The sequence below is a fragment of the Telmatherina bonti genome, assembly GCF_933228915.1.
Source record: "Telmatherina bonti genome assembly, chromosome: 22".
Taxonomy (NCBI): Eukaryota; Metazoa; Chordata; class Actinopteri; order Atheriniformes; family Telmatherinidae; genus Telmatherina; species Telmatherina bonti.
The window spans coordinates 19,345,574-19,359,154 of NC_136631.1; the positions used below are offsets into that span (position 1 = coordinate 19,345,574).

Below are 13,581 nucleotides of genomic sequence, written 5' to 3' on the forward strand. Positions count from 1 at the left end.
AGCCTGCTGGAAAACTGTTTGGGATACTTCACTTCTTCAGCGAGTTCTGTGGGGATTTATTTCTGCTTTCATCACCTAAACCAGGCTACATACATGATTTAGAGGGGAGACTTGTTCTGTGCTGTGTAGTTGACTGTTTTAGTGTTTTTTTTAGTCGTCTTTGTGAAGGTGAGTACACATTTAAACGTTCGTCCCCAAAGCTCTGCTCGGTCGCCGCTGTTAAATATAAAAAGGTTTTTTTTTGTTGTTGTCGCGCAGCTTTTCTTACAATTAACTTAATCTTCCGTTATTATCTCCTCTTGTATTTTTGTTTTGTGTTTTTGAGGTTTTCCACACTTAGTAACGAACTTGCTCCTTTGGGGAACGGCTGAGTGAAATGTGCACGCAGCCGGGGAGTTGTTGGGAGGGCTGTGCTTACATAATTAACCCCTCAGCCTATTTGTAAGCGTGCCTTTACCGTTATTTTTAACAGGTGAACCGACACATTCTCGTAGAAAAACAGCTGCCAAACGTCTGTTCCGCGCTTGTATCCGCGGGCTGATAGGCTTTGTCCCGTTTATTGACAGAAGGGCTGTTTTGATCACCAGGCCAGTCTCCACCAGACAACCTCAAATCAAAGAATGACAGATTTCAGCTACAGTGTAACTTTTCTGTCTGTGACTCTACACACACACACACACACACACACACACACACACACACACAGCGCGTTTATTCCCACTGAGGACATTAAGTGGCACAGAAATGGGAAACACACCAAACTTTTGTGCTTCTTACCTTCCCAAATGATGCTGTAGGGTGAAATATTGTCCAATGAGCCATGTTACCACAACTGTCACCATCACAGCAGTGCTACTATCACAGCCTGGCATTGTTGGGAGAACTGGTTAACATCATAGTTAACCTCATTTTACTAGATTATAAGTAGTGTACAGGGTGTTCTCTGTAAAATCAGTGCTTACTCAGATTTTTAAAACTGAAAGGGACAGTCAAACTTTTTTTTTTTTTTTTTAAATCATAGATTAGGAAATCTGGGATAAATTTCTCACTTTGTTTGGATAAAGTGTAGTTAAAAGTCCTTTCTACAGTGATCTAATGCACCAAGAATTAGAAATTCACTTCAGACATTTAAATCTGAGGTTGGATTTTATTAAAAATTACATCCTCACTGTAAAACAACCCAGCTGTACCTTTTTAAAAGCTTACCTTTCTATTCCTTTTAAATGTGCTAATGGCATATAGCCTGTCTGTGTAACACAATATCTTTTATATGAGTCTGTAAGCCTGAACACATGAGTGTGTCATCAGGTTATTACTGTTCTGTCTGGAAGAATAGTGTCAAAGATATGCTGGTACAAATCATCTATCATAGTGGAGGAAATGTAAAATACTGAAGGCAGTTTGCCTTTTGAACTTCCTAAAAAAAAGAAAGCACAAACATGTTTGTTTGAAATGTAAAGGGTGAAACACATTTTAATTCTTTTAACACAAATGGGTTCAACATCACAATATTTAACAGCGAGGACTTCTAAACATTTTTTTTCTGTGTGCAATCTGGCATTAGGTTGACCACCTTTTTATCATCTGACTTTGGCTCTGTGTGGCAGGATGGCACTGGACGGGATCCGGATGCCCGATGGCTGCTATGCCGACGGGACGTGGGAGTTGAAGATGCATGTTACCGACCTCCACAGGGACGTTTCTCTGAGAGTCACTGGAGAAATCCATATTGGAGGAGTTATGCTCAAACTTGTGGAGAAACTAGGTATGTGTGTGGGACTACTGTGACTTTGCAAAGTATTTATCAAGCCTAATAAACAGGCTGCTTAAATGATTCTTTTTTACTTGTATTAAAAGTCAACCATTAGTCTGCAGGTTTTAATTGTGTTGCATTTATAATAGAGAGGAAGTAGGGTAACATGCTCCTCATGCTGACTTGCTGCAACAGTTTCTTCATATGTAAGTAACCGGCCTGTGTTATTTGCTCGCATTTGTTGGGCAATAAATACTTATTTTTCTCTCAGTAGGCACCATTCAAACTGCTTCCGGATAGTGGCTGATGTTAATTGTTGAAATTTTGCAACTTTTTCATGGCTGTGAGCTCAAAGTCGTCCTTTTTTTTCACAGTACAGACAAAAAATGGTAATTATTCAATGACTATGAGAGTTGATTTTTTTTTTTTTTTTTTAAATGGCTCAATTTTCTTCTTTGTTACCCAGCAGCATACAGTATGCATTTGCAGTTGAAGGTATAAAGACACCATACACGTCCCCCCACCCACTCTAGCATGCACTATTCTGTAGCTACAGTTCTGCACTTGACAAGTTTGGGTGAAAGCAAGCATAAGAGCCCTCTGTTCCAGCCACTTGAACAGTGCCTTGTTTCATACAGTCTGGAGAAAAAAGGTCAGTGGTGGTGGCAGCTCGATTTAGGAGTGACATTTTGTTGTGTGTTGATGGTGCTTGGATGCTCAGAATTCCTGCAGTCCTCCAAAGTTTTATTCCCTGCCCATAGTCCTGTTTTTAGCTCTCCTGTTAGAACGCCACATAATTGAGGTCTTTGTTCTCTGTGGGTCATCTGTGCGACGTAGCACGTATGCTAAGCCAGCGCAGTGTTTGTTCCATGTGTGGGACAACAAGAACTCCACTGGGAGCCGAGTGTTATTAACTGGTTTTAATCTAACTTAGTAGCTGTCTTTGCAATAGTTTTTTAAGAATTATTTATTATTATTGTAACATATTTAGTATGATTAAAATAGTATTTGACATATATCAGGTTGTTTTGGGGACATCGTGTACAGCTAATTTAATTCAAGCGGAATGTTTTTCCCTTTGTTTACGTGAGCCTTAATTTCTGTTTTCCTTTTCAAAATGATGTTGCTGCTGTGCTTACATCTTTTTTTTTTTTTCTTTTTATCTTAGAAATCCACATGCTTGGGCTCTTCATTGTCATATCTGACAATAGAATAAATTCATTGGGCTTGGCTGCTTGTTGGATGTTGCATCAAAGAAACACAAGCAGAATGAGGGTTAACAAAGTTGCATGTGTGAATGCCTTATCACAAACCTGCTCTAAGTCCAGCCATAGATACAGATCCACCTGTCTACATTTACATCTCCACTTTCTTTCACTACTGCCACTGCAGTCTATGTAGCTCACTTAAGGATGCTTGAAGCTAATTGACCTTGTTTTTGTAGTAGAAGTGTGTAGTGGCATGAAATTAGTCTTTGGGTGTTGTAGATCATATTTCTTAACTAATTTCACAGTGAGTGTGGGATAACTTCTGTTGCCCTGAGTTAACAGGTTGTTTTGCATTGTAATCATTAACCCAACTTTGGTATGTATGTTTAACACATGACCACCCACTGTAGGTGTTCACTGATCATCCAGCCACAAACATATACATGGTCTTATTGATGATTAAGGACAAATTAAACTACGTAGTTTAAGGATTTAACTTCTACCATGACATTCAGTGGAATCTTATGTGTATTTATGGCACAAAACTAAGGTGGGTTTGTGTTACTTATTTCCCAGGGACCAGGCTGTTACCATTTCTAACTAACAGCAAAGCAGCTCCTCAGATTGCTTTCCAATATTGAGGAACCTGTTAAAATATCTCCGTAATTTCGATTATCGTAGCAATAAATCTACACAGGTGTCTCTGAACACCTTTAAGTGTTATCACACACACTCGTTTATTGCTTGAATGTGGCAGATATGCACGTAGAGGTAACTTGAATGAACTAATGAGCTGGCGTGTGTAGAAGATGCTGTGAGATAGGAAGGTGCATCGGCCAAACCTTGGAAAGAATTTGGTTTCTGAACTTTCAACTTTCATCCCTCACTCTGAAGTTAAAGGAAGACCTTTTGTCATCCAGCTTTTAGGGAAAGAAAACGTTTGAACGTTTCTCATGCATATGTGTTGCAGCATACAGAACGTGTGTGTTTGCACTCACATTATCTGTATCTATGAAAGGTGTCTTGTCTTCTGTACATTGGACAGTGTGTTAGTAGTCATCCTCACGCATGTGCTTGCACACGTGTGCACGGTTGCGCAGGTCGGTGGGTGTGTCCTAACCACATGTGTCTTGCTTCCATTATCCAATTCTTACTGTGAGCTGCCGGCCTCCTGTCCGCACTGCAGCCTCAGATGGCCTTTGATAATGGATTAAATAGAGAAATGCCAGGAAGCCACTTAGGTATTGATCACAATAAGGGCCGCTGCTTCAATTTCCCTGCAAACTCCAGGAGAGCAGTATTTAAAGCAAAATAATTTACCACCCCCTCATCCCTTGCTCTTGTAATCCCTTCATCCTTCCACTGTTTTCCATCACCATCGCTCTCTCTGACTTTGTTGATATTTTGCAAAAGGGCTGCTGTTCCATTTGAGCAGCAAGGAAAACAAATATTGTACCAAGAACAGAAGCTAACAGGGGTTTTTTATTGGCTTTAAAGGTTGAGTTCCCAAGTTACACGACTTTAGGTCTGATTTACAGTAAGGTTTTTTTTTTGCTGCTTTTCACACATTAAAGTATGAGAGGCTAATGTATAAGAAAAACAAGTGTCAAATAATAACACAAACCACTCCAGTGGCAAAAATTGTAGCATATTTGTAGCACTTTTCTATGACTTGGTTGTCTTGGCTCTGTGTAGTCATGGTATAGCAAGTGGGTCCAGGGACTGGACTGAGATGAAAATGAGACAGATGTTAGGGGTAGAGGAAGAGAGTCTTAACTCTCTTTGCTGTCTCTCCTGGTTGTGACGTTACCCATGCTGCTAGAATTCCATAAAAGTCTTAGATGAAGCAGGAAATGACTTCCAGGGATTGGCATGTTGCTCTCTGTTGGCTGCCGTCATTGCAGGAGTTTCTACTGGATGCTTCATCTGCCTCCCGCTCTCGCTGTGAACCCTCCCTCTTTTCCTCTCCCCGTTTTTACCCTCCTTTCTAATTTCCACTGCAGTGTAATATATCTTGATGGAAACATCTTCAGAAATATTTGGTCTTTTAGGTTTTCTCAGCCATGCCTTTAAAATTTGATGCCATCCAGGCCTCTAGCTATATTGCAAGGTTAAATGATCAGTACACTTTGTTCATTTTCTCATGGTTTCTGACCCAAGTTCATAAACGCTGACTTTTCAACGTTCCAGAAATAGAATTTGAGCAAGCTAATTGGTCTGGTGTGACTCTGCTAGTGCATGTGGTCATTTTAAGTGAGGGGGCTGCAGTGTTTGGCTGCTACACTGCTTTGGAGAACTGTGTGTGACAGAAAACATGTTTTGAATTTGACATGACCTACATTGCAAGTACTTTGGTGATTGGGATTATCCTACATTTGTAGCCACCTATTACTATTTCCATTTCTTTCTGCTTTGGAAATCATTTCCTCCTCTGTTTTAAAGATATGTTTATTAAAACCACCACACACTACATCAGTGGATATTACAAGGTTGGTTTGCTGCTGATTGTAGAACTTCTCAGCAGATTTTTATTTTTTTTCATAAATGTTGCATTTTTTTTGCAGTGAGTCGAATTCTGTGCCCTTCTGGTAATGCCCACATCAACTGGGGTGTTGGGGACCAGTGGAAGATGTTTGATTTGACATTGGACTGCAGGTTTCATTAGGAAACAGATGCTGTTTAACACAGGATGCTGAATTTCCTCTTAGGCTTTTTATTTTTTATTTTATTCACCTTCTACCTTCTGTCTGCCCTCCATTCCTGCCTTCCTGCCTGCTTGGTCTTTATGGCATATTTATCTAACTGGGATTGAAGTGATATCTTTCCTGATGATGGGAGGGCCATGATAGTCTTGCATATTTTACTCTCACCACATTTACAGGAGGGAGATATTGATGGTAGCTTAAACATGGCTCCTTCTCATTATGCCGTTTCGCTATGACACAGTTCAGACATATTACTATATGTAATTAGACCTATTGATTGCGAGCAAGGAGCCATTCTGAAGATCTGGCAGTTTTGAAGTGAGAAATGGTCTGGCAGCCTGTGTGATCGTCTTGCTGTTTAATCTCTCTGACAGGAAGTAGTTAGCCTAAGTGGTGGTCCTGCCCAGGCCAGAGCTTTCCTGTTTCACCAGCAAGATACTGCTGTGATTATGATGTTCAACACTGAGACTACAGAATGGGATCTTGCGTAGACCACTGGGCTATATGACTGCAAATACTGCCGTTGCACGCTTCTAGAAACGATTGAAATCAAATTTAATCTAGATCTCATTTTCTTCTTGCAGTGTTCTGCTTGTGCACAGATGGAAGTGGATTAAATAGGAGGTTAGACAGGGTGTCATCCACACAGCATCAGAGCTTAAACTGTTGACAACCAAAATATTTCCCTAGTGTGGTGATTAGTAAATCATATTTTCACAATCAATATTGCATTCAACTTTTGAAGTAAAGAAAGGTAAACATCTTCAAGCTCTGCTACAAGCTTTTGTGGGAATAGTTTAATTTTTTATGTCTTATGTCCCACATTGCAGTATTCTGAACAGGCTACTTTAAAGGTCATTTTACATTTAAATGAGGATATTTGTGGTATTTAAAATATTTGATCTAGCTTTGCATTTACTTTTTACCATTCTCCACTGGTATCATCAGGGCTTGTTAAGGATGATTTAATTATACCTGGCATCTGAAACATGCAATAGTGCAAACTTCAGTGGCTCCTCTGGGAATCTGAAGCCAATTGCTTTTTGTCCCTTTCACCTTCCTGTAGTGCAAACAGCAAAGTGGATCCAGTGGAGGGAAACGTTAAACCTCCTCATTGTTGTTCTAAGGCCACAAACCTTTGTGTCAATAGAGGAAACTGATCTCAGTTTTTTTGTATTGCTTCTTGGTCCACATTTCATTCATTTCATACCTCCCTGACTCACGGGCTGTATTTTCCTTTTACAGAACAAAGCAATTTGAGTTTGTTTTCATAACCAATGCACTGGTTAATACTGGAAAGAAGAAGTTGTGGAAGTATTTAGCTGGAACCTTGTCACTCTTAATTTCTTCAAGTCGAAATCATCGTATTGAAAAGTTGCAGCCTCAACTATTCAGTTCTTTTGTTATTTTTTTTATTTTTTTTAACGTAGGAGGTTTCTTTAACTTAAGATTACTGTAACTGTTGCAACAGTATCCTGGAGTCCAAGTCAGAGGGATGAGTGGGCTGATTGTCACAGTCCTGAGGGGACATCTGGCTGGATGCATACATTGATAGGAAAGATGAATATTGCATATCTGTTCCATTGATCTTTGCCCCAGAGTTTCATAGTAATATCATTATTCCACCAGGGCTCTGAACACTTAATTGTATAAAGCTTTGTAAGGCAGAGGGAGAGGATCCCCTGTTGCTTTGCTGTGTAGGATTATGACATAAATGAATATAAACTGTTTCTCAGGAGGCTTCCTCTAATAGCCCCCTAGCTTTTCCTAATGCATCAAAGCCAGCACTGTTGGACCCTCTTATAGGCTGGTTGCTTCTAAATTTCCTGTTTAGATTTCAGATTTGGCCTTCTCCAAGGAAAATGCTTACAGGCTTTTAGTGTTACAAGGGCCTGGTTCAGCACTCACAGTCTAACATATAGACACATTGCATGTCTTTTGCAGTCAAGGTAAAAGCATCTGATCTTATCCTCTTGAGATATTAGGAGAGCTGAGACTTGACGTGTCAGTGCTCAGATATTTGCCAGTTTCTGATGAAAACCCTTGGAGCCTGTTTGTGTTTGTGTACATTTTATCTGACAGGATACCTGTGGGAGGGCAAAAGTATTCCGAACTGATCCAAATAGCCACTATGTGATGGGAAGGGAGAAGAAAGATAAAGGCAAAGCCAATAATTTCCAATGGATACTAGAGATTTTACTTCTTAAATGTTTTGTGTTCCTAGTTTCTTCAGAGGCTTGAAAGTAAAAGTTCTGTGTGAAAACTTTGAGGTTTTCACAAAATCGTCTTTGGGGGCATTTTTTTAATAGAAAGTTTTAGCCCTAAATGGGTTAAATAATAATTTTTCTGGTCTGTTTGAGTGGAATTCAATCTGGGCTTATCAAGTTTGGATTGTTTTTGTGTTTGTGTAATTAAAAAAAAAAAAAAAAAATAAAGATGTGTTTCAAGTTGAATTACATGTTACTTTATTGGCCCTATATAGAAATTATTTTCTTATACAATAACAATACGGTGACCAGGAAAAGAAACATCACATAAAGCTACTCATCTAATTTTTGACCAGTATGGGGTTTTGTGTGGGGAATGATGCTGGTGGTAGTAGCAGCACACCAGTACAATCAATAACACATGAGACTGTTCCCTAACTCCTTTTGAGGCACTTTGTGTATTGCATATTTAATGTCTGTGATAAACGGTTTGTTTGATGGACTATTGGCAGCATGCTGAGCTGTTGTATAATAACATGGTAAATTATCTCAGCCAACCTCGTTCAGCTTAGGCCTGTCAATGAAAAGCACTTGAGTTTTAATGATATTGGCTTTTTGATTGGCATAGCCACATTTGTCGATGACTGAATGGGTTGGATAGCATGAAGTTCATTGGCAGAGCAAATTTTCATAGCGAGTCATTTTCAGAAATACCTATATTAATGTCTTTTGCCGTGCATTTTTTCTTAATTTGCACAAAAATAACAATACCAAAAGATAGGCAGGTAAATAAATAAAATAATGAGAATACAGTTCATGAAGAGGCAAAAGGTCATACTGGCTTATTTAAAGCCTCCTCAAAAAAACAAATGATTTTAAACCTGATAAAAGTTAAAGTTAAAAGAAAAACAGAAACCACTGACATTAATTTCAGTGAAACATAAAAGAACAATAATTAGGATGGGGTGCTGTTATGGTCCATTTATTATTAAATGATTTCTTTAAAGATTTTCAACTGATGAACAAATGGCTTGACAAATGAGAATATTTATTCCAAACTGTAGTACCTCTGAATCAGATGTAGAATTGACATCGACGGGTAAGATACTCTGGAGGATGAAGATCCTTAGACTTACAAGTACTGTATAGATGAATCCATGAGTTTGTTTTAAAATAAGTATTGGACTGTTTATGAATGTTACCTTTGGTTGACAAAATCTTATAAATAAAAATCCATATTTGAAAATGATTGATTTCAAGAATTGTCAAAACTTTGAATTTCTGGAATAGAGGGGCAAAAGAAATGTGTGTTTCTGATCCAGATGCTATTCTAAGGGTGCGTTGACATCAGTACAGTCTCCTAGACTCGGTCTGATTGGGGACTTGGCTCAGTTGTAAGGGGGTGTATCCATTCAGACCGAGATTGTGTTCACGCTGCACTTTGGTCAAACACGTCAAACCTTTACAATGATATATCCCCATTCCCACCAAAAGTGACACCGCACTAGTATTTAGCAAAAGAGAGGACAAGACCTGCGTGAAGAAGACTCTGTTGCGAGTTAAACATAGAGCAGGAAACTATCGCTGTGTTTGTATTTTGATTTTGTGTTATGCAAGTATACTGCAGAAATACACTGCAGCAATGACTGCAGTATGAACAAAAGACGAGGCAGAGGACTCTTCACGCCATTGCTATGTATTTACCCACAATGCAAAGCTACGCCAAATGCAGTGACTTTTTTTGTAGTCTGCTTCCTGTATGCTTGACGGGCCGAGACTTGTGTATGTTGGCCGACCGAGTCCGCTTCTTTGGTCTGAATCAGAATTCGTTTGCCGCATTCACAGCTTCCCAACAAAGCAGACTTTCCGAGCAAATGGACTCAGATTCAAATAAAAAATGCTGTGAATGTACCCTAACAAAGCATCTGTGAAGCAGTAACATTTTGTTGAGTTGTTGGGAAAGTGAACCCCCAGATCAGGTTGCAATAGCTAAGATATGGATACACAAGACTGCAGTACAAAGAAGACATTTTGTTGTAACAGAAGGACTAACCCTCCTTATTATACCAATGGATTTGTTGATCTTCTTACTGACATAGTCAACATGCTTTCTCCAGGTCAAACTCTCATCAATGAAAACTCTCAAGAATTTCTGCAGTTGATATGTGATGTAGCTCAATAGATTCTATTTTAATGCGAGTTAAATTTTTACTCTATTTATTGGCACCTTGGTGGGAAAGATAACTTAAGAAAAGTGTAATTATTATACCTATTCCCCAAAAGTTATTTGATTGTTTATAGATTTACCTTTTAAAATATAGAGAGAACTTTTTAAGAAAAGTTGACCCACAAGTCATATTTCACAGTTAAAAACTGGTTTTCGTACATTCCTTTATTTAACATCAAATTGAAGTAGAGTGGGGCCACCATTGTCCTAAGACACATTGATATACATTCATAGAATGCCTACGGAAGCTGCTCCTAAATGTCAGTGTTTTGTCCTGTAGTTTCGTGAGTACTCTGCTGCCTTACATGTAGAGTAACCAGACAGCTGTGTATAAGCCTCAGAATCCCAGTTCTCTCAACATGTCGTATTGCCATAACAGTTCAAATGAAAGTACCAAGGGTTCAGTGGTTTTATAAAACAATGGATGTATGGATGAGAGCAGCTAAATTCTAGCTTTCCTACTGTGTATGTTTGAGCTTATTGGACCAGCGTCAGACTGGATCAGTTCATTATTCGACAATGACAAACCATTTCTATTCTCGGTTTACAGTGGCTGCTTCATTTCCTCTGTTAGTGTTCCTCTGTTAATGTTCATTTGTACACCCCAAATGGAAATATAACCTCTACATATTTGTACAAATGACTCAATCTTTTTTTTTTTTTGCTGAAAAGTGTGTCTCTTACTCTCTACGTTGAGAGCTGTCTGTTATGAAAGAATTTTAAGATTTTCTGCTTTATAATATGAATTTGAATTGCACTTAAAATGGTGAAATTCTAACAAAATTGCCTTAAAAAGCGCAACAATAGCCTATCCTGGAATGATTACAACTACCTGGATCTCCACATTGTCTTTGGTGGGAGATTGGCTTCTGTTTAGTTCATTTTATCAGATCAGACTTCCCTTTTAATCCTTTGTGAGTCTTAGTCTCATGTCTACATAGCAGATACTGTTGTCACCTGTCTATTGAACCTGTTGTATACATGTAGGGTATCTGATGTTGATAATATCTAGCGTGAGAGGGAGATATCCATGAAATGGCATTTACAGTAGCTCTAATTTAGGGACAGTGCAGAGCAGTTGTTTGCCATATCTTTGCTTGTCAATACCGACCTTCACTCTGTTTCAGATGTGAATTATATTTAGAAACAGAAAGGCTTTCAAGCTGTTGAGTGGGTCAAACTGCATGTGTTTTGTATTTGAACGTGTCACAGAAAGAGATAAGTTGTACAAACCTTGTGTACTGGGTTATTGTTGTGCATGAAAACAGTCTGTCGCCTTGCACTGCTGCCCCTGCGGCGTCAGACAGTAGTCACCAAGGAAACGGCATGACCAATCTCACCCAGCTGTAATGTTTTTATCAGCTGATAGCTTTAAATGATAAAACCTGGCACGACTCTAAAGGCTAATGAAAAAATAGTCACTCAACAAAAGACTCAATGTACAAACACAGCAAAATATAAAAACAAAGAAAAACACCCAGATCTATAACAGCATATTTTTGTGTTCAAACACACTGTGGAGCATAAAAAAAGAGTACATGTTGTATGTTTCATAGAAGAACTGCAGTAGCAATCATTTTAGTATTTATCTTTAAAGTTAACTCACACTTGCTCTAAACTACATTTGGTCAGTTAATAAACCAATTGGCAGAAAAAAACATCAAATTGTTTTTTTTTTTATTTCTATTTTAGTTTGGACCCCAGCGACATCTATGAGAGATTAATTGATTTATATTTTGGCCATTTAACTGAATTTAACTAGCAACTTTATGAATTTATGCTCAGCTTTCAGGAATATTGTTGTTTAATTTGGGAAAATAATCCCAAGTTTAATTATTCATAGTTATTATCATTATAATTGTCATTCATCTTGCCAGTAATCACATCACGGCAGGACTTCAGGATAACATGAAATAGTTTTCCCAATCAGAAAGTATTCAGCAGAGAAAATCAAGTAGCAAATTCAGTCTGTGTTGTCTTTTGTCCCTCAGAGCTCCTCTCCTCCTCTCCTCTCCTCTCCTCTCCTGTCCTGTCCTTTGCTTGTCCTCCTCATCTCTCCTTTTCATGCCCTTTCTCTCCCTTCCATTTTCCTCATCCTCTTCAGTGTTACTCTGTCCCCTCCCCCTCACTGACAGACCTCCATAAACATAGCTGCTTCCTAATGTAAACACTACAAATACTCTGCTCAGAAAGGAACGGATGGAGGGAGCGAAGAGGAGGGATGTAGAGGAGAAAGAAAGGGAGGACACTTCAGTTTCCTTTATTATCCCAATGAAAGCTCTCTAGACAGAGCACTTCTGTATGTCCAATGAATCATTTGAAGTGCAGTTGTTTTTTAACTACTTACTTACTAAACTACAGTAGTACTAGTCTGTGCCATTTCTATTCTTTAAAACAAAACCTTTAGATCCCAAAGCACAGGAAGCAGTCTGGGTTGAGGATGGTAATGAATTCCAAGTCTGTGGTTTAGTAGCATTTATGAATTAATTTATCTCATTATAGCACAGACATGCACACAAAGCACTAATGCAGCTAATGGATGGGTAAGAGGTACACTTACTTCTTGACAAATACACAAAACACACAATTTGTATCATTTATCATGTCCTGTGGAGGTCATAAAACATGGTTTTCTCAATTCTGTTTCCCCTCCCCATGTCTTTTAAGCCCTGTACAAGTACATACACTCACTCACATACACACATATCAGGGACTGCGGGTACACATTTGATGAACCCAATTACTTAGGCCCCATTCCTCTGGCTTCTGCATTACGTCAGGCTTGGCGGGCTGTATTTTTAGATGGTAGATGCCATGGGCCCTTTCTCCCCTCCCTCTGTGGATTGAATTACCACATTATTGCTGAAGGAGCCCAATAGAAGCCTCCCCAAGCTGCCTTCATCCAATCACAACACATCGAACCACCGCGTAATGATACAAGTAAGGACAGGGGAATGACTAAGTCCTGCAAGGTTTTGGCAGTGGACAAGGAAACAGAAGTGTAGGCTTATAGGCAGCATTTTGTAACTTGGATCAACCAGTATGAGTATTCATGTCTTGCAGCAGATTGAATGGTCATAATGCATACTGATTGTCATTAAATTTATACAGAGCAAGGTCTGCGGGGAAGACCAGTGTGCCAAATGTTAATGCTAGCTGTTCTGCATCATTCCCAGACACCAGAAATTACAAGGTTGTTGGAGGAAAAACTGTTATCATAGTTATGAAAATACACTGAATTATTTTCAGTTTTTTCTCTCCACACTCCCTGTAATTATTTCTGCCTTTAATAGCTGCAGGACACTTAAGGGTGTAGTTATGCTAATGGTAGCAATGGAGTTGTGTTCTGCACAGCTGAGGCATCAGAATGGAGTGATGACAGCTAGACCCCAGGAACTCGCAGAGACTTGGAAAGCTTGGAATGTTTTCACCCAAGTTCTATGTGTTTGTCCATTGGTGGAAACCGTATAAAACCCAACAG

The 13,581-nt window shown here is 39.0% G+C and overlaps 1 protein-coding gene across 5 annotated transcripts in view; it reads left to right on the plus strand.

Annotated features, from left to right (window-relative positions):
- Window positions 1–13,581, plus strand: part of fermt2 (FERM domain containing kindlin 2) — a 38,971-nt gene continuing 25,390 nt past the window's right edge. For 4 of the 5 annotated variants that reach the window (XM_079262134.1, XM_079262136.1, XM_079262137.1 and 1 more), the window contains exons 1-2: window positions 1–168; window positions 1,608–1,765. In XM_079262134.1, the coding sequence (XP_079118260.1) occupies window positions 1,609–1,765 (157 nt within the window). In that variant the 5' untranslated portion in view covers window positions 1–168; window position 1,608. Of the gene's footprint in view, window positions 169–1,564; window positions 1,766–13,581 lie in introns of all 5 variants that reach the window. The other variant, XM_079262135.1, reaches the window with a different exon arrangement.